Source organism: Rhodnius prolixus, unplaced genomic scaffold (genome assembly GCF_049639745.1).
Source record: "Rhodnius prolixus isolate KJV_2025 unplaced genomic scaffold, Rpr scaffold_7, whole genome shotgun sequence".
Lineage (NCBI taxonomy): Eukaryota > Metazoa > Arthropoda > Insecta > Hemiptera > Reduviidae > Rhodnius > Rhodnius prolixus.
The window spans coordinates 22,383,372-22,411,345 of record NW_027411582.1 but is presented as its reverse complement, the minus strand read 5'-3'; the positions used below and the strand labels follow the sequence as shown (position 1 = coordinate 22,411,345).

Sequence of the window (27,974 nt, the reverse complement as noted above, 5' to 3'; positions counted from 1 at the left end):
TTTTCTTTTTGCGTTTATTTATGCTACAATCAGCGCGTTAGCGCTATAAGTAACAGTGATAGCAGAGCAACAAATGAAGCAAACGAGTGGAGAAGTTACCCAGTGGTAACACTCCCAAACATTAGAGGGTTAGTCACTCTCTTCACTTGAGAGGAGATCACGAGGCCACTGACCTTTAAGACGTCTTGTCTCGGTTATCAGGAAGAGTTCTAGAAGAAAGATTTTGAGTTAGAGGATTTGTACGAGATTGCAGGCTGAAGTGGAGTTTACTGTATCGTGTTTTCAGCAACTTCGGTGATAAAAGGAAAGGTCAGTATGTATAGTCCAGGTTGGGAGGCCATAAAATGGAGCGTTTACAATAGTTCGAAGTATTTTAGCTAGAACAGATTGAATCCTTTCGGAGATTGGAGCGTTTGGTTGAACCCCACAGCTCTATTCCATACACCACAGATGGGTTTCAAAATAGAAGTATAAATCAGTCTTTTGTTGTACAGAGAGAGTTTTGATCTATCGTCTAAGAGTCTTTTAAGTAGTCGATAGCGCCTGTTTAGTTCTGTTCTTCTAAGTCTAGTGTCGGGGGTTCCAAGAAAGTCTTCGGTCTAAGCTAAAGCCCAAGGTAGCGGGCAACATTCACTACAGGTAGAGGTGTTAGGTTATAGAAGACTTGGGGGAAGAGTAATGCCGACGAAGAGTGAAGGTGATGTTTTGCGACTTGGTTTCATTTAGCTTTATAGCCCCATTTCTTGAACCACTGTTCTAATGAGGAGAGAGGTGACTGCAGATTTCTGTGTGCTAGGATAGGATCATGGTTGGTGGACAGTAAGGCGGTGTCATCTGCGTCTGTGAGAAGTGTAGTGTTAGGATCAGTTGGTATGTCTGAAGTGTAAATGGAGTAGAGAATAGGACCCAGAATGCTGCCCTGTGGAACTCCAGCGTCGATTGGTTTAAGTGGGGAGAAAGAAGATCCTATTTGCACTCGGAAGTGTCTGTCGGACAAGATTAAATAGAACGTGGCAGGTAAAATATTTTTAAGCTTCCACAAGAGGCCAGTGTGCCATACTCTATCAAAGGCCTGCTGTACATCAAGGAAAGCCCCCGAACAAGTCAATGAGAGGGAAAAAAAAATAGGGCTAGCAGCTGGAGACGAACCTGTGATCTCCGTGTTGGAATCCAGTATTCGCTAACCACTCAGCTAATCCACTCAAATATTATAAAGAATTTAAATCAAATATAATAAACAAATACCTAGATAGTTCTTGAAAAGCGTAACCATCAGTCCAATTCTCCTGAAATGTGGCACCAACCCTCTGTGTAACAAACTGTCCTAATCTCAGTCTATTTTGCATACACCTTTGCCTGGCTTCTTTCTTTTCTATATTAGATTTCTCTTTGAGCAACTTTTTTACCACGTCTATACATTTGTTAGTATGTGCTTTATGTTGCTCCATGGCTTTAGCCTGCGCGGCCAGCTGGTGTCGCAATTCTTCTGCAGTCTGTTAACAATAAATTAAATTAAATTTAAAAAAAGGTTACCATCATAATAGCGTAAACAATTAACAAATTTTGATCGATTACAGGTTTAAAATTCACAAAAGCTCAGAATTATCTAGTTTTGTAACATGGAATTCGCTCAGAACAATTCATTTAATTAATTCCATATTCTTGTACTACTCCTTGAACGTTTGTGATAATCTTTTCTTTCTTTGGATAATAAGGGAATCGGTTGGGGAAGCTAAATCTGATCTCTGTCTACTTGTGGTGCCCCACAGGCAACTGGTCTTAAGTGACGGCTAACAGTTATGGTATAAGGGCTCGTTTCATAGAGCCATGATTTAGGTATTCCTCAATTACCATATATACCACTTCAACATGCTTAGAAGTGAGGCAAAGCGAGTTAACCTCAGAAAATTTGGACTAAATTATGGAAAAGAAATGAAAGAGATAAAAGTGCTAAAGAGGGATTTACCACACAGACTGCTCGTCTTTCTTTTCTCAGCACTTCAAAATTGGATGACTCGGAAATCTGTGACGAAGACTGCATACGAGGTACGGGAAGCCTCCTCGGATAGCTTAACATGGACTTAAAAGTGCCATCCTTAAGTTCGCAACTCCCCCACAAAACCTTCAAGGACAAGGGAAACAAAGGACAAGGGAAAAGCCACTCCTGAATTGTGGATTAAGATTGAAGGGACGTAGTTATCCCATTTTTCTGGCTCCAACCCTCTCTTCCTAGAGGTTCCCCTAAATAGCCTGGGTGCATCATTTCATATCTTCTTTAAGGTTATTGGGGCCACAACTTTTCGAGTTCGATTAATCGATAATCAACTAATTCTTTATTGAAGTGTGAGTTCTTAACACTTACATAAGACCATTACAAATAACTCTAAACTTACTCTATTGAGCTCATCTATTTTATTGTTCCTTATTTCAAGATCTGACGTAGCTTGATTTTCAAATTCCTGAATTCTCTGACAGGTTAACTCCGTCTGAAATCATTTATTATGCAATGAAACTATTTTAAAACACTAACCGTTTATTGTATTTTTTTTTTTATAAATAGTTAAGCATTTAAAATCATTACCTGAACTTGTTTAGACTGCATGGCAGTAGGAATTTTAGGAGGTTGCATCAGTGTTGAATGGTAATCAGAATTAGCACCTGGGCCCAACATGGCCGACTGCTGCGGGGAAGGAGGAAACTAAAAAGAAAATGAAAGCTATTTTAAACTAATTTAAAATATACTATTACATGTTAAGTATATGAACAGAGTATTAAGTGCAAGTTTCCAAAAATGTATTAGGAAAACTGGTTCCAAATATTATTAAATGTATTTATGCAACCAACTTCTGTTAAGTTGATCAAACTAAAAGCACAAATACACATAATTAACAAACACTACAAACAATTGTTTTCTAACCATTTAACAATAGAATTTGAGCTTTAAGCTACTAGCAGATAGAGTTTTAATGTGATATAGGACGTAGCAAACGAAATGATCCTATAGAATGGATTCGATTATTATTTCGTTGCTTTAATATTATTATTAAACAATATAGAAACTTAGGGAAGGGCTTAGCTATGCGGTTAATGTATTGGATTCCCAAGCGCAGGTGCTGGATTCGAATCCAGCTGCTGACTAAATCATTAGCAACAAAAAATATGGAAACTTTACATTATAAAGAAACCTCAAGATCTGAGAAGTTTACCAGGAAGGGTGTATCTCGCCTTCAGCTCCTGAGAACTTGACAGGGGCTGAATCTTTCTTTGATAACAACTTCGCAGTCAGTTATGGAAGATATATTGGGGAGTTTCACTCCATCTCCCCCTAAAAAGAATCTGCAGATTTTAGGACCCAGCGGCTTCAAAAGTTGCCTTCACATAGCCACCAATGCTTCGTGAGAAAAACGTGTCAATTTGCGGAATTTATCTTAACTGATAAAGCTAAACCTCCGCCTCAGATATGTTCTGGTTAAGATTGCCCAGACAAGATCTTTGTCTAACGCCAAGAAGTATGGTCTAGAGCGTGCGTCTACAGGTCTCCCTTTTTTTTTTAAACACCTTCCAAAAGAAAATGATCGCCTATTCCTGGCGCCACGATAGCCAAGCGTTTAGAGGCAAGTTCCAGTTTGGCACTGGGTTCTATTCCCGGTTTAGAAGGCCTTGGATTTTATTTAATGGTTAATATAAGAATAAGGCGCCACGATAGCCGAGCGGTTAGAGGCGAGACCTGCGAAGCTAATTTATATTGTGGTACTGGGTTCGATTCCCAGTCTCTAGACCTTGGATTTTATTTAATGGTTAATAAAAGAAATTTACAGTAAAGTATGTTTGCTAGTCGCCTCCGTCCACGACACCCTAATTGGTAGTTGGGACGTTAAGCCCCGCTTGAAAAATAGGCGATTACATTACTTTACTAATATAAGAATTAGTTTTGCCCTCGTTCAAGACACCTAATTTGGCGGTTGGACGAATAGCCCCACTGAAGAAAATCGGCATTGCTTTCCATGGCCTATCATGCAAGATGGTTCAAGGACTAATAGGGCCTTGCTCCATCAGAGCATCGACCATCTCATTACCCTACAAGCAGCTAACTCCTCCACCATCCACAGTAGAATAATTATGTTATCTCTGCCTAGTTCGCTGAATTCGCTAAGGCATTCCTAGACCATATTTGTAGCCGGAGTCTGATTATTACAGAGGAATGACAAAATCCTCTCGACAGCCTTGGTCAAGCGGAATGCATCTTCCAATTGGGTACATTTACACCAGGAGAAACTAACTCATGGATTCCGAGTACCTGATTCTTGGCCACACTCTAGCCTCATCTCCCTATGATATTATCGACCCATCAGCTAACCAAAAGATCACCTTCTTCTTACCAATACCAGAGAAGGTTTGATTCATTGTTCTATTCCCTCGTAAGTATTCATCTTTGTGGCAAAAAAACATTCTGACGTGATTATATTTCTTGGAAACCTTAATTATTGACAACTATCTTCCTACTGGGGAGTCAAAAAAAAAAAAGAGCAAAATTTAAACTTACCATAGGATATGCGGGTGCTTGGGCAGGCGATGGACTTTTGGCTCCTGTGTGCCTTATAGGCGAAGTACCAGGTTGCTTAACAAAATAATCCAATTTCTTATCAGTAAGCATTCTACCACTTTTAGGACCACTGCCACTTTCATCCACTTTTCTCTTCCGCTTCCTTTCTCCACCACTAGCACGTCCTCCGCCTCCACCACCGCCTCCTCCTTTTTCCGGTGTTATGCTCTCTGCTTCTTTATCACTATGTGAGGAACCTGTAAAATATAAAATTAAACATTAATTCTATTTTTACCATGATTATTAATCATTAGTAGAGAAATAAGTGAAGATAATTTTTTTTTTTATGATTTAAGGCGCGTCAACATCTAAGGTTATTGGCGCCAGGAGCTTTTTTTAGTGCACTGCCGGCCTCCGGACAGTGAGCTGTAAGAAGCTCCTAGGAAGAGAAAATCTAAGGGTCAGCAGCCTGGATTCGAACCCGGGACCTCCGCGTGAGAGTCCAGTACGCTAACCGCATAGCTAATCCCTTCCCTAAGTGAGGATAATAATTTTAAATCGACTGATTCAAATTAAATAATAACTTCGTTCCTAGAATAGATATTCCGAGTTTCTAACTCGAGCAACATCTGAAGTTTGAGTAACTATCTTCAGAGGTTTGAAGAACACTTTAAATGAACTTAAATTTTGAAAAATATATCCTCATTATCGAGAAAAAAAAAAATGTTATTGCTGAGTTCGAAACATTAGATGTCTTTTATTACATCAATGGAAGACCTCCAAAACATAGGCACCGTAGGGATGGTTTCAAGGTTAGTAAACCCCCCAAAAATATGTTGGAAAAAGCGTTTAAACAATATGATTTAAAAAAGTGCAAATAAAACACAAGTGTAACCTACATGCACTTTTGGTTTTTCTCTCGTTCAGTTCTGACTAATCATATTCTAAATTGCCCAATTCAATCTTGCCAAGTCATTCTTTCCCGTCGCGGATGTAATATATGTATATATATATATATATATATATATTGAATTTTTTTGCTTCCAATAGTCTTATAATGTAGCTTGTAGATACTTCTTCAACAATAAATTGTAAAATACTTGCTTACATGCTGCGTTGTACATAATGTAGCACAGATTAGAAATTTGGCGTATCTTCATTAAAAAATAATTCATTATAATAATGCTTAGTACAAAATAAAAACTAAAAATGAAATAAATAAATAAGTTTTACAAAGTAAATTAACTTGTAGGGAGAAACAATATTTAAGGTTTCGTTCCATTACTGTTTAGTTCAACGTTTACTCGCTAGATAGCAGGAGCGTCTAGTTTTCATTCCAACAGTGCCCAGTACTTGGTCTTCTTTCAGCAGACATCTATTTGTGATAGCAACTAATACCATTCGTTTTAAATTGTGCGATAATAGCTAAATAACATTTGTGGCAAGCACTTATCATTAAGATAATGACTTCTTTTTTTTATCTTTTTTAATTTAGATAATAGTTATTTCTTATTTTTCATTATTTATTTATTTATTTATTTTTATTTTTGCAGTGGTGTCACAACATAGTTTACGATTAATTTTGATACAGTTTCTTTGGACTTCCATGCAATTTATTTGAGTTGCTAAATTCAACGATTGTAGTAACAAAATACTCAAGGCATTTTGCACATACTTATTTTAAAAAGGGAAATGCGTATAGCGAACGCAGTTAATTCGGAGTTAAATGTATACCATTTAATGAGAAGGTAAATTATGCCCATCAATTGCCTATTTATGCTTCCATCGGCTTATCTTTGGAATTGAAGGCTTTATTGGCTTCCAGCAACAGCAAATATTTACTAAACAAACCTCTTGAAATAGTTTATTAGATTATCGTTATAAAAAATAAAAAAATGCTTAAGTTGCTTTGCCTATACAGGAGATTAGATTATACTTTAAAGAATATTTTTGGATTATACTACAGAATTTTTGCTAATGACTAGTCGCATTCCACTATTATGCTTTTTAATTTTACTCCAGTAATGTGCCTACAGAATTGTCACTATTATCAATTTATTGTAACAGTTCTTGCTCAACTTTTTGTTGAAAAGAACTGTTTGCGTTATAATAGTGTTCGTTCTTTTTTAAATTTTACTTTCACTTTTTTTTTTAATAATTATAATTATATTCTCCTTCGCAGACATTTTCCTTTTTCACTTTCATCCATTAATGTGCATCCATTATCATCTTCAATCCAATGTTTACTTCATCAGTTTTATTCTTATCTTTCCGTTTCTCGTATTCTTCTTTCTTAACTTTTATTTTATCGCTATCGCTTACTTTCAAATTTATCTTTCAGCTTCATCGGGCTATATCTTCCTACTTAACGACAGTTGAATGAAGCTCCTCATTTTTTTAAAAGCATTGCTGCCTATATTGTGAACAGTGTTAGATTTTCATTTTATTGTTAGCTACGCATTAACTTACGCAAATAATAATAAAGAAGTTAATTATTAAACTTTATTTATACAAAGCTCCCCAAGCTTCGTGTACAGAATTAATAACCACTTTCAATTAATAATCCGCTCGGCCTAGCAGTGTAAAAAAAATCAACAGATCCTTTTAATGATTCAAAAGAATTTCCATTTTATAAAAAGTGAAATAAATGTTGATTAAAAAACTATAAATAACTAATAAATAAAGCAAGCGCAAACCTACCGGTACTGAGATTGGAGTCCTGACTATGTGCCTGTTGTTGCTGTGGATGTGGTTGGCCACCAGACATGAGACCAGCCTGAGGTGCCATCTGGATCTGTGAACCGGCCGACATCTGTACATACAATAGTAACAGCATGTCATCTACAAGGATAATTACAAAAAAAATAAAAGAAGTGAAACAATTATAAATCAAATAAAACAAGTTAAATATCATAAATGTTGAAAAAGTTGTAATTTTTTTTTATTTAAAGAAAAAGATTTGTGGAAACCGCATAGTAACCTTCCCTCATTGCAATTTAATTTAACAATAACATTATAGTGTTTTCTAAAACAATTAAATCCTAATTTGGAAACACTATTTAAAAAATTTGAATCGCAAAAAAATAAATAACCAGAAAAATCGCCGTTGAAATAAATAAAATATAAAAAATTTTGAATTAAAATGAAATGACAATATTTGGACAAATAATATACGTGACGTAGCAACTAGGAAAATTCCATACAAAAGATTTCAATAACTGCAAAAATATTTAACAAAATGTAATCAGTAATAAATTAAGACAAGGTTTTAAAAAAAAAATTGAAATAAAAAGAAAACAATTCCAATATATATAATTTATATATTAGAAAAGAATTTAAGATTAAGAATGTCGCAAAACCATTACATAACAAAAACGTCCAGTACAAGGTTTGCAATGGAATTTTATCAATGGAGAATTTATAGAATCTATTTATAAAAATTATATATTAATGAAAAATAGGCCATTAATAGTAATATTTTTTAAAAAAACTATTAAAGTAGAAAGAAACAATTACCTCTCTAATAAAACCTTAATGAATAAAACTTTTACAATATTAAAACCAAGTAAAAACCAAAAATTACTAGAAACCAAAAAGTACACACATTATAAACTAAAACAAAAACCGATTATCATCCATGCTTATTATAACAATATTCATTATAAATGAATAGTAATGCCATCTATATGGCTTTGAAAGAAATTAAAATTCTCTTTATTTTTACAGGTTCCAAGGTTAAACTGAAGACCGAATTGATACAACTTTTATTAATAAATAAGGCGATAAAACTAATCTACAGCATTTTTTTTTTTTTTTAATAAGAAAAGATGTTGCCGGCCGCATTTTTTATTCTAAACAATTAATTTTGAAGAAGTTGGTACAAAAATAAAAATGGAGTATTTTACAATTATTAACAATGATGTAAATGTGAAGTTCAACAACCGCAGCATGTGAAGCACTTAGGGGCTTGAAGTCAATGATGTTTTACCTGAACCCACAAATTTTTTGTTTCTCTTTAATTTAAAATTATCAACTTAAAAATTTTTTCCCAAAGAATGGAATATCGCTATCTAATGACAATACTAGAAAACGGTAGAATGGAGTAATATCTAAAGTGTTCTATGAAAAGTACGGGCAATAATTTGCTCATTAATGGCTTAAAGAATCCTTCTGTACAGCAATTTTTCTGGGAAAAAGTACTGTTTACGAAGTTCTGCATATTTCTAACTACAGCTTTACTGTAAAGCAATTTTTCTAGGAAAAAGTACTGTTTATGATGTTCTGCATATTTCTAACTACAGCTTTACTGTAAAGCAATTTTTCTGGGAAAAAGTACTGTTTATAAAGTTCTGCATATTTCTAACTACAGCTTTACTGTAAAGCAATTTTTCTAGGAAAAAGTACTGTTTACGAAGTTCTGCATATTTCTAACTACAGCTTTACTGTAAAGCAATTTTTCTAGGAAAAAGTACTGTTTATGATGTTCTGCATATTTCTAACTACAGCTTTACTGTAAAGCAATTTTTCTAGGAAAAAGTACTGTTTATGATGTTCTGCATATTTCTAACTACAGCTTTACTGTAAAGCAATTTTTCTGGGAAAAAGTACTGTTTACGAAGTTCTGCATATTTCTAACTACAGCTTTACTGTAAAGCAATTTTTCTAGGAAAAAGTACTGTTTATGATGTTCTGCATATTTCTAACTACAGCTTTACTGTAAAGCAATTTTTCTAGGAAAAAGTACTGTTTATGATGTTCTGCATATTTCTAACTACAGCTTTACTGTAAAGCAATTTTTCTAGGAAAAAGTACTGTTTATGATGTTCTGCATATTTCTAACTACAGCTTTACTGTAAAGCAATTTTTCTGGGAAAAAGTACTGTTTACGAAGTTCTGCATATTTCTAACTACAGCTTTACTGTAAAGCAATTTTTCTAGGAAAAAGTACTGTTTACGAAGTTCTGCATATTTCTAACTACAGCTTTACTGTAAAGCAATTTTTCTAGGAAAAAGTACTGTTTATGATGTTCTGCATATTTCTAACTACAGCTTTACTGTAAAGCAATTTTTCTAGGAAAAAGTACTGTTTATAAAGTTCTGCATATTTCTAACTACAGCTTTACTGTAAAGCAATTTTTCTGGGAAAAAGTACTGTTTACGAAGTTCTGCATATTTCTAACTACAGCTTTACTGTAAAGCAATTTTTCTAGGAAAAAGTACTGTTTATGATGTTCTGCATATTTCTAACTACAGCTTTACTGTAAAGCAATTTTTCTAGGAAAAAGTACTGTTTATGATGTTCTGCATATTTCTAACTACAGCTTTACTGTAAAGCAATTTTTCTGGGAAAAAGTACTGTTTATAAAGTTCTGCATATTTCTAACTACAGCTTTACTGTAAAGCAATTTTTCTGGGAATAAGTACTGTTTACGAAGTTTTGTATATTTCTAACTGCAGCTTTACTGTAAAGCTACTTTTTTTCGGGAAAAAATAATGTTTAAGAAAGTTCTAACAGCTTCACCGAAAGAATTTATTAATTTTGCAAAAAAAATATAGTTCTAGATTGTCTCTAAATTTTGTACTCGCATTATTTTATTTGCACATTGTGAAAGTAATTTATTCATACAGGCAAAACACTTTCTTTCCCATTACGAGGGTCGTTTGAAAAGTCCGTGCAAAGTCAAAGAGATAGCACTACTGGCGCGTATCGAGGTTATGTTTAGTTAGTAGAATCTCTTGGAAGAACACACACCAAGTTTCAGCCAGATCGGTCTATTTCTTTGTGTTTGGCATTCGTTTGAATCGAGGAAGTCGAGTGATTTTCAAAAAATAGACGAAAAAGAATTTCGTGTGTTGTTTAAACACTACTTTATGAAAGGCAAAACGCCTCAGGAGACTAAAGAGAAGCTTGATAAACATTATGGTGACTCTGCACCTTCGATTAGAACAGTTTATAAGTGGTTTCAAAATTTTCGGAGTGGCCATATGGGCACAAGTGACGCTGAACGTTCTGGACGCCCTGTTGAGGTTACTACTCCAGAAATCATTGATAAAATCCATGATATGGTGATGGATGACAGAAGAGTGAAGGTGCGTGAGATTGCTAGTGCTGTGGGCATCTCGAATGAACGGGTACATAATATTTTGCATCAACATTTGGACATGACAAAGCTATCCGCAAAATGGGTGCCGCGATTGCTCACGCTAGACCAAAAACGAAATCGTGTGAAGTGTTGCAAGGACGGTTTGCAGCTGTTCCAGAAGAATCCGCAGGACTTTAAGCGTCGTTTCGCCACTGTGGATGAAACATGGATACATCACTACACTCCTGAGACCAAAGAACAATCTAAACAATGGGTTACAAGGGGAAATCTGCGCCAAAAAAGGCGAAGACCGTTCCTTCGGCCGGAAAGATTATGGCGACTGTCTTTTGGGATTCGCAAGGAATAATCCTCATCGACTATCTGGAAAAAGGTAAAACTATTACAGGTGCATATTATTCATCGTTATTGGACCGTTTGAAAACCGAGCTGCAAGAAAAACGCCCACGATTGGCCCACAAAAAAGTCCTTTTCCATCACGACAACGCACCAGCTCACACCTCAGCAGTTGTGGTCGCAAAATTAATGGAAATAGGGTTCCAATTCGTTTCACATCCCCCCTATTCTCCAGACTTGGCTCCCTCGGACTACTATTTGTTCCCCAATATGAAGAAATGGCTGGCGGGAAAAAGATTTTATTCAAACGAGGAGGTGATTGCAGAAACGAATGGCTATTTTTCAGACTTGGACAAATCCTATTATTCGGAAGGGATCAACAAACTAGAGCAGCGTTGGACGAAGTGTATAAGCCTAAAAGGAGACTATGTTGAAAAATAAAAAAGGTTTACCCCAAAAAATTAAGTAGTTTTTATTTTTGCACGGACTTTTCAAACGACCCTCGTACTTTAGAGAATGTTGATTTGTCACTTAGAAACGACGAGGATTGGAGAATGAGAAGAAAGTCTTATTTCTTAATGTCTTTTTTTTTGTGATTTTGAAAAATGGTATAATTTAAAGACTGTAGTTGGTACATGTAAATAAAAAGAAAAATTCAAAAAATTTTCGTACTGAAGAAGATTTCAGCAGAAAGAAGGAATAAAACATAGCTTATAGGCCATTAACGATAAGAATTAAATGATAAAAATCTATCAATATAGATCTTATAAATCCGAAGTTTAATAAATTGGGCGGAGCCACATATGAAAAGGTGAGTAAGCGAAGAGAGAAAGAAAAGAAGAATGCAATAGGAGAGAAATCCAAATATGGACAAGAGCCGGCTGACGGGCTCTGGTGACTCTAGAATGGGAAGGTTTGGGAAATGAGGAGGAGTTAGTACTGGCTATCGTACTTCACTAGTGTGAGTGTTGTATTAGATGAAGAGGTAGTCCAAACACATTTGTACTGGAAAGGAGTCTTGTGTTTGTATTAGTATGGGCCACTCTACACTTCCTTACGGGCAGCAGCACACCGACAACATAACGTCCAATAAAGAGGAGAGAAGGCGTCGGCGCAATGATACGACGCGTGCGGTAAAGTGCAACGTTGCCACATTGTACGTATCCCCGGAGTAAGTTATATACACCACACCATACCACTGTATGAATTTAATTTGACCACATTGGTGACGTGATATAATAATTAATATCTTTATATATCAATTTACAAAAAAAAAAAAATTAATAATCATCATAATTTAAAATAAGCTTTAATTATAGAAAAGAATTTTGTTATTCTTGTTAATTTATCTCAATAAAAAATCAACAAAAATTAATCTATATATATTGTAACACGAACAATGGTTTCATAATCAATATTTGACGCTGCTACGCCTTTTGTAGTACACAACCTACAATGGACAAACGTTTAAAATAATTCTGACCTAATTCTAACAAATACTAGTTGCCCTTTAAAAGCAGATAGCAAAATCTGATCACTTACATTATTTTCTCATTACGCTCTTCTTTACGTTAAATTTATTTTTCAATCTTAGAAATTTTACTAAATATTAGTTGTAATTAAATTAAATTTAAAACAGCCAATAAGGGAAAAGCGTGATGTTCCAAATCCCCCAGATTAACTCTACTAAAGTTTCCCGATACTTTTTTAGTTAACCAGAAATTCATACAAGACTCAACATTCATGATATTTACAGATACATAATTACCAAATTTCTTTGAGGAACCATTCCGATATTGTACTCTTTTATTTTTCATGGTTTTACATTGTTCCACATTCAGTTCAAATACCTTTCTCTCAGTCATTCCCAAAAAAGAATCACTTTACTGAATTAGTTCTTTTAGTATTTTAGAAATTGTAGGAGGAGTCAAAATTTATCGGATCTAGATCAAATTTAGAGCTAAAAGGTGTCTAGATAGAAAGAATTGTGCATTAAGAATTTATTACACTCTCATTCATTTGTTGAATCTTAAAACGGGTCATATTTATATTAAACTAAAGGTAAAAACTAACGATTAACTTGTAAAAGTAATAAAATGATGCGTTAAAATTAAACTTAAGACTAAATACTGCCTTCATAGAAGGGGTTTTTCCCCCATCTCCTTCAAAATAGGGGTTGGTAGGGGATAACACTTGTATGACGTAGTATTGACATGTGTTATTACCTGGCAATCCCTTAGCACACTGAAAACTAAAAACTCTAGATATTGGTTTTGTTAAAATAATTTTTAAGCACATATTTCTTCGCCACGCAAACTTCTGTATTTTCTACAATAGTTTTGGGGCCACAACATCTTGAATCTACTAAATCTTTTCTTGTTCTAAACCCACGACTATTAAGGCATTTGTGACCACAGTGAAATAGGACCATGTATTAAGACCAGTGGTTCACTGCAACAGTGCGGAATGTCTTCACCGGGTGATTTCTTTTTTAACAGTCATAACGTGCCTAACAAAGTTGCATGTTGCTGGTTTCGCTAACAGAGCAGCAGTTTTAAATTTCAAATGAAATTTAAAAAAATCTTAATCTCAATTTGCATTCCAAACTTGAGATAATTCAATCGGGGCCAGAACTATCAATTATAAGATCAGAATTGTATCAATCAACGTAGTCCTTATAATCAACTTGACCACAACACACGATTTCTACTTCCTCTTACTCTACTTATCAGTGAAGGTACTGTTATCTTGCAGGTTTCCGATTTTGAAGTTCCCTGGGTCAGAAAAATTGGTGTGTTTCTCAAATCAAATTTTCTGTTAAATCAATTTGAAAACTATATGTCATAGTACTTTGTTAACGCTGAAAATTTTTGCTAGGAGAAATTTAAAGCGCTACCAGCTAGGGAAAAAAAGGCAGGTGTGGTTGGTTTATTCAGTAAAAATGAATAATAGATTTTTTTTATATATTTTTTTTTTGTTTAAATAAGATGATGTAGAAGGCGGTGACAGGACTGTGCACGGTACAGTGTTGCCACACCTTATAGAAGAGGCCTAGGAGCTCAGTGGTAGTAGTTGGTAGTGGCGCGCGGAACCTTTAGGCTGCTTGCTCCCTTATAGCTCTTAGTCCACATCCCATCCTATTTAGGTTTCACACACAGAGCCAAAGGTTCACCTTTACCCGTCATTAGACCTTCACAAGCAACGAACAGCCAGCGCGTACTGGCAGAGCGCGATCAATACATTCACGCCGCTTTTACCCAGTATTATATAGGAGCTCCTCTCTCTCTTTCTCCGCACAATCAAGCTTCACTGTTTTTAATATAACACACAATAGTGGTGTGTAACATACGATTCTTATCTAGCCGACCGAGTCAATTCTTTTATCTACCATACAATATTATGCTCCACATACCGTAACATTTTTTCGAACTTAGTTGCAGCACTTCGACTTACAAGTTTGACAAACAAAATTTATCAACTATCAAACAAACCAAAAATTAGGTTAACTAGAAATGTGCAATTATGATATAAGTTTCAGAGATTCTTTCAATTTTTCTCAAAAAATGGCTTGAACCAATTTTAAACCAACAATAGAGTTTTTTTTACGAAGTTTTGTACATTTCTAGCTACTACACAGTTTTACTGTAAAGAAATTTTTCTGGGAAAAGTACTCTTTACGAAGTTTTGTACATTTCTAGCTACTACAAAGCTTTACTGTAAAGAATTTTTTCTGTGAAAAAGTACTCTTTACGAAGTTTTGTACATTTCTAGCTACTACAAAGCTTTACTGTAAAGCAATTTTTCTGGGAAAAGTACTCTTTACGAAGTTTTGTACATTTCTAGCTACTACAAAGCTTTACTGTAAAGCAATTTTTCTGGGAAAAGTACTCTTTACGAAGTTTTGTACATTTCTAGCTACAGCTTTACTGTAAGGCAATTTTTCTGGGAAAAATTGGAAGTTTTTTTTATTATTTATTAACGATCACTTTATTTTAGAGGTTTTGGAGAAGAATATATATGAGAATGAGCATGAAGTAAAATATTATTATGGATTATGTTTGCACTGAATTGGGCCAGCGGAAAGCTAATAATTTTTACACTGTTTGTGGAAATATAGCAGTAATAATGAAGAATTTATCTATATTTTTTATATATTCTGGCTTTTACCAAAGTCTTTAAATAGCCTGATAAAAATATTCTTACGGTTTTCTTGCTAGATAAAACTGTTACGCAATTGCTTACATTTTTACGCTTAACATCAACAAAAAAAGAAATATTATGTAATGAATATAAACAAAAAAGCCGATGACTGTTTTATATAATAATTTTTCTTCTTTTAAATTAAGTTAGCCTAAAAATATGAGCAGTCTTACTACAGATATAATCTTTCCTTTACCTGTACCTACCAGGTGTGTGGCTACATTAAATGTCTAGGGATCCTTTTATCGACGGTAAATAATATCTTCGAGACACTCACTATTATGACTGAAAGCCATTAATTTATTTCCTTTCTTAAATTTTTTACTAGAAAACAGCCATATTGGAAACTATACCTACGAATATCGTATTAAATTTGTATTTCTTGTGAGAAATAGTTTTTCAAACTTCTAGCTCCCCCCTCTCACTATTTTCAGCCAAAATGTATGCTACCTGGGGCAAAGTGAGTATTATTTGCTTTTTAATAATTTTTTTTTGGTGGTAATTTCCGTGTCTTATTGGATTTCGCTTATAAAACGGAATAAATATATCGAGAAAGAATAAATATAAGGATGTAAAGTGTTTAAAGTGTACTTAGAACTCGATTTTAGAAAACAAAAGGAGATAATGAAGATAAATACTGAGAAGGAGCCTGCTGGAAGCAAGAAGACGGGCCTGAATGTTGCACCCAAATTTATGGACAAACAGCATTTACCCAGAAGAAATAAAAAGACAATATCCACTTCATCAGGGTCAAACTAAGGATGCTGAAACTTGGGCTATAACCTAGAAATACCTCTCAAAGGTTTAAGAAATCAATTATAACAGGAGAAATAAACAAAACAAAAACAAAAAAATAACTTGAAAGTAATGGAATGAGAAATAGAGGAGTCAAGACAGCAAAGTAGGAGTAACAGGAGCAATTTAACAGAAAATAATGAAGACGAAGAAGTGATATTTGGATATCTTGCAGAAGCATCAACAGAATTTTAACTCATACTATTCGGGTTATCAAAAAAGTTATGCAGATTAAAGAAAAAACAAAAAATTACTTTAAATGAATTTGGAGTAAGTTTATGAAATACGCATGTTTTGAAAACGTGGAGTACATGATTTAAGGAGTTAATTAAATTTTAAAAATTCGAATTTAGAAAACAGAAGTTTCAGAAACTTATGTGTTTTTAAAGCAGATATGTTTACATTATTTAAATTCTCATTTCAAAAAATCAAATAAGAAAACTTTCTTTGAAACTAAATATAAAACTGCGTAAGAAATAGAACAACAATTCTTTCTTGTAAATTCAAAAATTTATATACACTCAAATAAAAATGATAAAAAATTGTTATCTTAAAATTTATTGTTAGTTTTCTTATCTTTTAATTTTTTATTTTAAATTTCTTTCATTTCAAATTCTCAACATCCTTTTTCTTGTTATCTCTTATTTCTACCACTTTGCTTCTAATCTGACCAAGAACAATTATTATTATATTTATCTAAATAATTCAGTAGGGAATATTTTAAACTGATAAAAAAACATCAGAGAATGAGATAGCGCGATTGATTAATTTTGTAAATAGATTTACAAATCAGCTGTGAAATACATACCAATTGACTATTTTTCTGCTAGGCATTTATTTATATTTAAACGATTTCAGTTTATTTGCGCTACACTAATATACAATTACGATTAACTGTTCAGGTAAGCTGCGTGACCTGCCATCAATGATGCTTCAGTTATAATTTGACTGCATTAAAATGAATCTGTATAAGTTAAACATGGATATTTACTTTCTCTCTCTCTCTAGGTAAGAAAAACATTTAAAAACGTAAAAGCCTTAAAATGATGAAACTTTCAATTATTCTGATTTGGTACCACTAATCGATGAGATTCGATTGTAGTAAAATAATGACCAATTTTTTTTCAGGCAGTCTACTACCCACAAAGTAGGCGTCTAGCATTTGCAACTAGCAAACGTACTTCACTATTTATCCCTTTTAACCATTAAATAAAATCCAAGGCCTACATAATCGAAAAAGATGTTATTTAAGACAGTAAAAATAACCCTCATGCAAGTGAAAAAAAAAGAGAAACCTTTTTACAACCTCCCCTCTCTGTAGGTAAAGTTAAAACATACATACGATGGGAATGAGAGAATTTTTGTAAGGAGTGAGGGGGGGGGATTGCTGTTACACCCTATTTAAAGGAGCAATAAGACAGCCGGTTATAGACACAATGTGTTTCCGTCCATTAGATGTCAACATAATGATGTGGCAACACTGTACAGGATTTTTTTTTTTTTAAGGCCTCTTAGATTCTTTTTAAGAACATACTTTATATTTTTAACTTTCTTAAATACTAACTAAAAATTAAGAACTATATATTTGATTAACTTCATAAATCTTATTTCAATTTGAAATAACAGGACAGTAAAACTTTCCTTCAAAAGTTTTAGAACTACACATTTGCTTGACTTAGGTGGAATCGTAGAGTAACTTTGAAATAACAGGACAGTAAAACTTTCCTTCAAGGGTTTTACAACTACATATTCGCTTGACTTACGAGTGTCGTTTGAAAAGTCCGTGCAAAGTCAGAGAGATAGCACCACTGGCGCGTATCGAGGTTATGTTTAGTTAGTAGCATCTCTTGGAAGAACACACACCAAGTTTCAGCCAGATCGGTCTATTTCTTTGTGTTTGGCATTCGTTTGAATCGAGGAAGTCGAGTGATTTTCAAAAAATGGACGAAAAAGAATTTCGTGTGTTGATTAAACACTACTTTATGAAAGGCAAAACGCCTCAGGAGACTAAAGAGAAGCTTGATAAACATTATGGTGACTCTGCACCTTCGATTAGAACAGTTTATAAGTGGTTTCAAAATTTTCGGAGTGGCCATATGGGCACAAGTGACGCTGAACGTTCTGGACGCCCTGTTGAGGTTACTACTCCAGAAATCATTGATAAAATCCATGATATGGTGATGGATGACAGATGAGTGAAGGTGCGTGAGATTGCTAGTGCTGTGGGCATCTCGAATGAACGGGTACATAATATTTTGCATCAACATTTGGACATGACAAAGCTATCCGCAAGATGGGTGCCGAGATTGCTCACGCTTGACCAAAAAAGAAACTACACATTTGCTTGACGTAGGTGGAATCCTAGAGTAACTTTGAAATAACAGGACAGTAAAACTTTCCTTCAAGAGTTTTAGAATTACTCATTCGCTTGACTTAGGTGGAATGCTAGAGTAACTTTGAAATAACAGGACAGTAAAACTTTCCTTCAAGAGTTTTAGAACTACTCATTCGCTTGACTTAGGTGGAATGCTAGAGTAACTTTGAAATAACAGGACAGTAAAACTTTCCTTCAAGAGTTTTAGAACTACTCATTCGCTTGACTTAGGTGGAATGCTAGAGTAACTTTGAAATAACAGGCCAAAAAAAAAACATATTTTCTTTAAAATTCGGATATTTTTATACCAATTATTTAAATACTCCCAAGTTTTGAGGGCCTTTCAGAGATGCTAAACAATACCATTCTCTTAAAACCTTCTTCAATAAAATCTTTAATAAAAGTACAAATGAAATGAATTGTAATTGGCTGTTTTGAACCCTTACTTGTAAGTTTTAAGAGCTCGTATCACTCTACTTCCCAGACATGGAATTCATGGTTTTGGAGGACTCCCAAAATTTTTAATGACTTCAAACATAATAATTCCTGAAAATATGTTTATTTATGTTTTTATATGTTTTTTTATATGTTTTATCATAAAAAAGTGATCGGCATTTTTTTAGTTAAGTAGTTATTTTACATTTCTCTCGTTAAAAAAATAAAATTAAAAGCTTTATTTTTTGAACACAAGCTCTTCGTAGTTATGTTAATGCTCGCAGCAAAATCCACGCTCTTTTGAGCCCAATTGTTGGATTCATTTTGCTTCAATATATAGCAACAAGGCCTATAAAAGAATGCATAGAGAAAGAACACATTGCAATGACTCATGCTATAAGTCAATGTGTATAACTAAGGGGAATGTAATTTCAATACACACGTACAAAATGGAATAGATTAGATAGGATGGAATCGGAGCAGAATTATGGGGGAGATAAGAGACGATTGATATGTTGCTTTTCCTGGAAAAGTAACTAACACTTAGTTCTGCTAGTGGGTTAAAACCAGATTATTTCACTGAATGCTACTATTTATTAACAAGAATTCTAACGCAGCTGTATATTTCTTTCTAGAGAATTAAGTTAGACCAAATGTCTTGACATCATGAGGATGAATTCCTAACCATTAAGTGCAACAATGAACCAGCTGCAAAGTTTTACATTCAATAGCGAAAACTGCGCACATCTCTTACTCTGTATTCAATGATCCCGAAGCATGCACTCAAATAAAAGCCCCAAAAGCTGAGGAAGTCTGTCTTAAGTGTTACTGAGAATGACTTTGAAATATTTTTATGGATCAATCCATTATAATAACGAAGAACTGTGAAACCTTTACAAGGTACATAAAAGACTGCAAGTAAAAGTCCTCAGAATGGAGAAGAGCGCTAAACCAAGTCAAGGGTGGAAGATTCCACAAGATGAAGGCTCAGATGATAGATAATGTGAGCATCGAAGCCAGAAAGTCGACTGGTTGACCACTGCTTGGACAGAGAAATGTGAAATGACATATCTAAGAGGTCAAAGGGACAGTAATGAGTTGCAGAATCACGGCTAAAAACAATCAACACTAAGACGACAAAAGCATGATGGAATAATTTTCCACAAAATATGTATTTTTGGTAAAAAAAAATATAAATTTCTAAAAATTTAATTGAAATTTCATAAAATCAAGGAGTAATAAAATGTGAAAAAAAGACCATATTAATGTAGGGCTGGAAAAAACCGTATTGTAAATGCTATATTAGCAAAAATTATTTTAAAAAAATATGATTGAGGAAAATTTTCCATTTAGTAATTTCACAGAAAAACACGTTTTTAAGAGCTCAAAAAAAAAAAACATTATTTGCATGATGAAATATCACAATTACATGAATTCCGAAGAGTTCATAATATTTAACTTAATATTTCTCGAATAAGAACCAACCTGGTAAGAAAAGTCATGAACGGGACATGAACAGACTAGTAAGAATCAAAATTTGGGAATAAATTTCTAAGTTAAAAGATAATTCCTCTGTCAGAAGTATGTCTTTAATCCATGGATTTACTCCAAAATTACTCCTAAGATTTTCTTGTAACCGTAAATAAGAATTCATTTATTTATAATTTTTTGATGAGAGAAAGTGACCCGCCAGATTCATTTTCTCTTTCTTTTTTTAATTATTACTTAAGGCGCATCAACATCGTAAGGATTTAGCGTCCTGAGGTTTTAACGGCCTCCGGACAGTGTACTCTCGTTACAGACAACACTGTCAACATCACCGGACAGTGGAGCTGTAAGAAGCTCCTAGGAAGAGAAAATGTAAAACTAGCAGCTGGATTCGAACCAGAGATCTCCACGTGGTAATCCAATACGCTAACCCCTTCCCGGTATATCTTATATTAGTTTTGAAGTAAAAATAAAATTAAAAAAACTGTTGGCCACCAAATTCCAAAGACCTCACAAATATTTTGATGATAAAAAAAAAAACATCAAATGTAAGCACATTTAATGTGGGCAAAGAAGTTAGAATCTTTGTAAAAATAAAAAAATATGGCGTCATTTCCTTTTTGATAAGGTTTGAAAAAGACTATCATACAAATTAGATGATGTGTTTAATTTGATTTGATTTTTATTTTAAATCAATTCAAATCATCATAATGGGGGAAAAAAATTGATATCTATCCATTCTGATCTTTAAATGCAATTTAAAGCAATTGGCACCAAGAATTTTCGATTATCGTTCGTTATAAAGCCCAATCCAACTGATTCGTTCAAAAAAAAAAGATTCTAATTTCCTAACGAAATCGATCCAATTGTTCTATCCGATCGGCAAAAATAAAACCGTAAAATTATTGTACCTCTTTAATATTTAAAATACTTAATTGTTAAGTAACTGATTGTTTTTTGGTTTTCTTATTTTTATTAATTGAAACATTTCAATTTAAAAAGTATTGCTTTGTTATGGTAATTATGCTGATTAATTACCATAGCAAACATTGTTTACATTTTTTCAGGTTATGTTTATATTCTAACATTTATATAACCCATAAGAAAACATCCATTTTGAGGTTCTTTGAGTAAAAAAAAAACAAAAAAAGGTGCATAAAATATTTTTTCCCAAATAGGAATAGCTAAATACTACCAACCAATAATATGTAAGTATTAAATGAATTATTTAATTAACCAATCAAAGAAGATATTACTCAAACCTTTCAATTAATTGTAATTAATTCTTTAGATTAAGAAAAAACAAATTAAATACTTAAACAAACCATAATCCAAATATTTCACTAAGTATAATTTGTACAAATATTTAAAGTAAAATATTTAAATAAAATGAACGTACGTATTAGTAGTTTAAAATGATTTTGTTTAAAGAGAATAAACACCACAGGTGGCTTTGCTAGCTTTAGCTCTTTGGTAAGTAATACAGGAAAGGGAAAAAAAGGCTGCAGCAGCACACATGCATTCCAACAGGTGGCTTTTTTTTAGTCGATAATGGGGGGGGGGGAGAATATAACCCCCTCCTCCCACCGTCGCTGTATGTACTTTAGCGGCATGCGCACACACGTTAGCTAAATGATCGTGTGGGCATATTAATGTGTATGCGTACGTAACAGCCGAAGGGAGTTTTACGTTTCGCTACAATGCGTACTAATAATAACAATTTTAGGGTGGAGAGCCAAATCAAAAACTGCTTTATGTCACCTTTATTATTTAAGTATTTATTAAAGCTTTATTATTCTCTCATTGAATTTCCTTCTTAAGTAGAAAAATTAAAAGAATGAAGTGCTTGATTAAATGTTCATTAATAATTAATAAGTTACAGTACAGAATTAATTTTTAGAATTAATTCTATTACATTATTTCAATTTAACGCTTAAGGTTAGTTGTATAAACTAACAACGTGGGAAAAAGTTGCATTTAAATATTTTTGTAATCTTTTCCTCATTAATAAATAAATACTTGGAATTTAGAACACGTTACAAAAAAAAAGTCACGAGCAGCTTTTTGGTGAAAAAATTAATGAAGGGCCTGGATATGTAAAAGACTCTAGGCAGGACGATCATGGATTAATTTTCTATGTACTCATAGATCATTTGACTTTTAACACCAACCGAGCGAGCATTCGTAATATTTTTTCACGCATGCGCTGTGTAGAGGAAAAATTAGGGTATTCGGCTCTTGTAAGGTGAGGTTTTAGAACAATGTGTTCGCTCGTTTGGTAATAAACGCACAATTCAAGTTAATAAGTTTGATGGAACGCTTCTATTAATTACTTTAAAAACACTTATTACATAAAATTTACCTACATGCATTAACTTGACACACAATAACACACTTTAACCTAACGAAATTATCTATAAGATACCATTAAACTAGCTTTAGTAACATTTAAACAATTTAAAAAATTAATAAATAATAAAATAATAAAGAAAATAATTTATATAAAAAGCAGTGGTACCAACACAAACAAGATTCATTGTTATGGCCGTTGGTTGAGTGACCGATGGAAGGTTTCACTTGTTGTTGTCTCATAGAAACAACTCATAGAAAAAGAGTGTGTTTTTTGGGAGGAGGGGGAAAATGGGCACAACACGTTTAGAATCTTATACAGCACTTTTTACACCACGCACACCCTACGGGTCTCATATCTCTACTAATTTATCCAGCAAGACACAGTTTTGTATTAGTTAGTTACTGAAAACAAACACTTGAGAGCGTTACAATAGATATATTAGGGAAAAGAGAGCTCTTTGTATTAGTCCTTGAACTTTTTTTTTTGGTTTTTGTTATAAAAAAAAAATCACTATTACTAAGCGAATTGTTACGCGTATCCAATATCGCGCATGCTTCTAGCCACTATCACACATATTTATCATTTTCTCACTTTTCAGTAATTAAAAATTAAAATGTCGACATTTATAATGAAATCAATACAATTAGTTACAATTACAATTAATACATTACGCTTTTTCTTGCACTTTTTGACGATCAACCCTTATACAACTGACCTAAAGGACAGTTTTAATTAAAATATGAAATAGTATTAATTTAAATATGAAACATTATTAATTTAAATAATGAGACGGTTTTGTAGTAAGTTTTAATTTAAAATTTGATACGGTATTACAGTAAGTATTAATTTAAATATGATACGGTATTACAGTAAGTATTAATTTAAATATGATACGGTATTACAGCAAGTATTAATTTAAATATGATACGGTATTACAGTATTAATTTAATTACGTATGAGACGGTATTACAGTAAGTATTAATTTAAATATGAGACGGGATTAATCATAATATACATATTTTAATTTAAATATAATATGGTATTAGAGTACATCATTTTATAAAAATCTACCTCATATATTCATGTACACACATTTTGATATCATCTGTGAAGCTAACCAATATCTATTTAGTCAGCGAACTAATTCGACACCAGTGTAAAACGTGTTCTAATTAGATTAAATTTACAATATTTTTTTTTTAAATCCTCAGCTGTAATTAGGAGTAATCCCTCAAAATTGTCATTTCAGGATGGATTTCAACTCTTAACAACAATTCTATCTTTTCTAAGTTTAAAAAACTTTTTATCTATTTTAAACTCCTTCGTGGATGTAGTATTTTTGGAGTACCAGAATCCGCCCAAGTATTCTCACAAAATAATTATTTCTACCAATCTTTGGATATTTTTACAAATCAAATTCTAGAATTGAAGTAAATAAGTGGTGAAATTTGTGTTTTTTTAAAGGGTTATTGCAAATAATTTAGCCTATCTTCAGAAATCAACATTAAATATAATTCATATTAAACAGTTTCTCTTTTAACATTTTTAGTTGCTTTAATTATTTTATTTTATTAACCCGTTGATGCTTCACAGATATATGATTAAAATGTAAGAAAAGTTTTGTTCACTTATGTATTCCATTTTTATGTTAAATATTAATATTTGTAACAGACTATTCTGAGTGATATTTTAAAGAAAAAGAATGTTATAATTTCCGTTATAAATAGCCAGATGTACAGGGCCAGGTATTACAGTACAAAAAAAACTCAACCTAAAGTATACAAAGGAAAGCTAAAAATGCACCTAATTGCATTCTCCCGTCCAACCATCGGGTCTTTCTAAACAGCAAACACACGTGGAATATCTAACAAAATGATTTCTACATAAATTCCCTTAAGATGTTTATTTTTGGGTCAAAATGTGTTAGTAAAAAAATGGTTAGCGTACTGGGGTCCCACGTGGAGAATACCGGGATCGAATCCAGCTACAGTCCCCTATATTTTTTTTTTCTTTACTAGCAACTTTGCAGCTCACTGTTCGGTAATCAAACAGTGTTGTCTATAACAAAGGGACACTGTCCAGAGACCGGCACTGCGCTGAAAAAGAATGAGCTCGGAACGCCAATGATCACAAAATGTGGACGCGACTTAAATAAAAAAATAAAATAAAAATAACTGCACGTCCCAATATTCTAGAATAATTCCTGCAGTAAGTACTTCGCGACTTAAATAAAATAGAAAAAAAATAACTGCACGTCCCAATATTCTAGAATAATTCCTGCAGTAAGTACTTCGCGACTTAAATAAAAAAGAAAAAATAACTTCACGTCCCAATATTTTAGAATAATTCCTGCAGTAAGTACCTTTATCAATCAAAATACACTTTGTTAACTCACAAATCTAAGTAATTTTAATAATCTAAAGAGGATTTTAATAATCCTCGATTTTGAATAACGTAAAAAATAAATTTTTAAAATTTTCAAGTTGGAAGTAAATTATTCCACTGAAAATACCAATTTACTTTTAAGGCAGTTTTTACGGAAAAACGACATCCTACTTAATATTGTTATTTCAGTTATGAAGTCTGGTTTTACAAATGGTATAATGTTAAACCACATAAAATATGTTAAAAAAATTTCTAATTTTAACCGTTAAAACCTTGAGGTTTGTTCAATAAGAGAAAACAGTGTTAATAAATACATTTTTGTTTGTTTTACATTGTAATAAAACTGGTTTAATTTTATTATTTTTATTAAGCAGATTTGTCGACAGATCAACTTAATTATTTACCGTTTAAAAAAAAACAGTAGATCTACAAGTGGAAATAGGGAAAAGAATCAGTCCAATATGTACTTTTATCTATTCAAGATGACAACTTTATTTTATTAGCCAATAAAATTTTGCAATACATAAACAGTTTTATTGCCCATACTCAACTGTGTGTAGTTTTCCATTAAGTACGTAATTTGCTACAAAAAACAAAAATGAAATAATAAAACTAAAACTGATAATAGTCCATAAACTAAAAACAGATTGTTAAAAGTATTAATTTATGGAACTAATAATTAACGAATATCTTTTGATTTTAATCTGTGGTAGCACGTATATTTTATTATATTCCTAATTGGTTACCTACTATCATGCATCGTCAGAGGTAAGATTAAACAGTTTGTTGTACTTCATTTACGTTAACGTCTCGCACTACACTTGCTTAGTGAGAATTCATTCAGCTGACGAAACATATGCACCTAATTGATTGATGATGATGTATAGAAAAGCGTTCTTTTAAAAAGAAAAATCTTGAAAAATGCTCCTGTAAAGTGGTACATCCTGTTAACTGATTTTTGTCAAAAACCTAATTTATGGCTTCCTGATACTTAAGTGAAATATCAACAAAAGAACCAAATTTGAAAAACCACTTCTTTTTTTTTTTGTACTCTGGACAGTTCGTTTCCGGAAGTTCTAAAAAAAGAAAAAAGTATCTGCATGATCGTAGCAAAATTGGTATCGTACTACTTCCTTTTCAATCAACGCTAATCGGAATCTAAAAAAAGATTTGCGTAAAAAAAATGATTAAAACTACGCGATAAATTCATTCACGTAACTCAACCGCAAATCAATTTACATCACTGATTTTTTAATCGATTCAATAACTTCAAATAAACCAGGCGCTTATCACAGAACTAATAAGGCATTCTCCTTTAATTCCATAAATCAACTGCAATTTATTATTATCACTGAACAAATAACAAAATTTTAATAATCCCAAAAATTAAATGATTTTTTTTTAAACACTACTAACTAACGAAGTACCAGTTCTGGATTTTCAGACTCAGCAATTATAGAATATGACAGTCAAAATTCTTTAAACTAAAATTTAAGAACCATCGTCTAATAATAGTTGAAAAATCCGGAACTAGACTTGAAATGTGAAAAACAATGCCACCTATAACTGATAAAAAATCAATTATATCATCCCGGCACCGCAGAACAAAACGAAATTTTTAACAATAACTACTTTTATTGTAGTTATTTTTTGTGAAATTAATTTTTTTTTTTAAATGCAATAATTTTGAAGAGAATATGGGGGGGCCTCTTGCCTTGTTTCCATGAGACAAACGCATCTACGCTATAATGAAAAATAAGAAAAGTCGGTTTATAATTTACTCAAAATAATCAGAAAAATTATCAGCATTTATGGGATTACCGTTGATAAATTATTAAATGTCCTTTAGCATTATTTTCTAGATAAAAGGAAATAATAGTAAGCTTTAATCAAGTTTTGGAAACCCCCAAAATGTATGTAAAGTCCTTCTTTTGATTTTTTTCAAAACTAGAAAAACTTGGATTGCCCATCTTAGTGAAAGCATTCTTCTTTAAGAATGGATCTTAACTCTAAGTATAATACATAACAGAAAAAGCTTCATGTGTAAAAGTGTAATTTTTCCCCCATTAGATTAAAAATTAAAAATCTTTCTCCCACATTTAAATAAATTGCCTTAGGTGCATAAGAATTGGTAACGTAAAAACCGAACAACCTTAAAAGGAAAAAAAAACCGTTTTTTTTACAAAAAGAAACAGGTTACAGTACTTTTGAAATACCGGTTAAACCACTTACACATCTTGACCGAAAAAAAAGGGTAGATAGGTTCGGAAATTTCGAAAGATGTCCGTTTAAGAATACATATTAGGTTTTTTTTTAAAAGAAATAAACATGGAAGATATACCTTTTTCCCCTTTAAATGCAAAAAATGTTCCATGTTCCTTAAAAAAAAAAAAAAAAAATAAGTTAATGTAAATATTTACTGGTTTTATGTATAAAAGAGATCAGCAACATCAAGCAATGGCAGTGGGAGGTGGCCTATTGTTGGTGAAAAATTTTCCGTTAAACTGTAGATCGTGTCAAGAGTGGGGATAAAATATCTAGTGTCCCGTGGAGGTGAAATGGAAATGTACTGAAGATGTCCGTCGTACCTAGGGGTCAAATATCTTCCCCATTTCTCAGTGCTTTAGAATGTAGCCTTCTATGAAATTTTTAGTATTTCTTTCTATAATACTGACTGCTCTACGTGCTATATATTTCTATTCAAAAATTAAAAACTGTTTACAACCAAAAAAACCCAGAAGTATTTCTTCTAATCACATTAAATTTCCTGCTCTTCTAAAGAGAAAGAAATCAGTTTCGACAAATTCGAGAGAAAAAAAAAAGAAAAAATGAACGAGTCAAAGCCTATATTCCAGATCACGAATTGTGACTACCGTCAAAGCAGCAGTAATGTGACACATTAAAGTGCACTTCAACAAGTTACGCAGAAAGTAGGGAAATTTATTAGCAACAATAATAGTAATA

General features: G+C 32.7%; 1 protein-coding gene across 6 annotated transcripts in view; it reads right to left on the bottom strand.

Moving 5' to 3' along the window:
• Tlk (Tousled-like kinase) overlaps nucleotides 1-27,974 on the bottom strand; it is a 182,681-nt gene that overhangs the window by 7,723 nt on the left and 146,984 nt on the right. For 4 of the 6 annotated variants that reach the window (XM_074114460.1, XM_074114459.1, XM_074114461.1 and 1 more), the window contains 5 exons: nucleotides 7,244-7,355; nucleotides 4,544-4,800; nucleotides 2,582-2,698; nucleotides 2,394-2,486; nucleotides 1,246-1,493 (listed from right to left, as the gene is read on the bottom strand). In XM_074114460.1, the coding sequence (XP_073970561.1) occupies nucleotides 1,246-1,493; nucleotides 2,394-2,486; nucleotides 2,582-2,698; nucleotides 4,544-4,800; nucleotides 7,244-7,355 (827 nt within the window). Of the gene's footprint in view, nucleotides 1-1,245; nucleotides 1,494-2,393; nucleotides 2,487-2,581; nucleotides 2,699-4,543; nucleotides 4,801-7,243; nucleotides 7,385-22,794; nucleotides 22,952-27,974 lie in introns of those variants that run through there. The other 2 variants (XM_074114464.1, XM_074114463.1) reach the window with 2 other exon arrangements.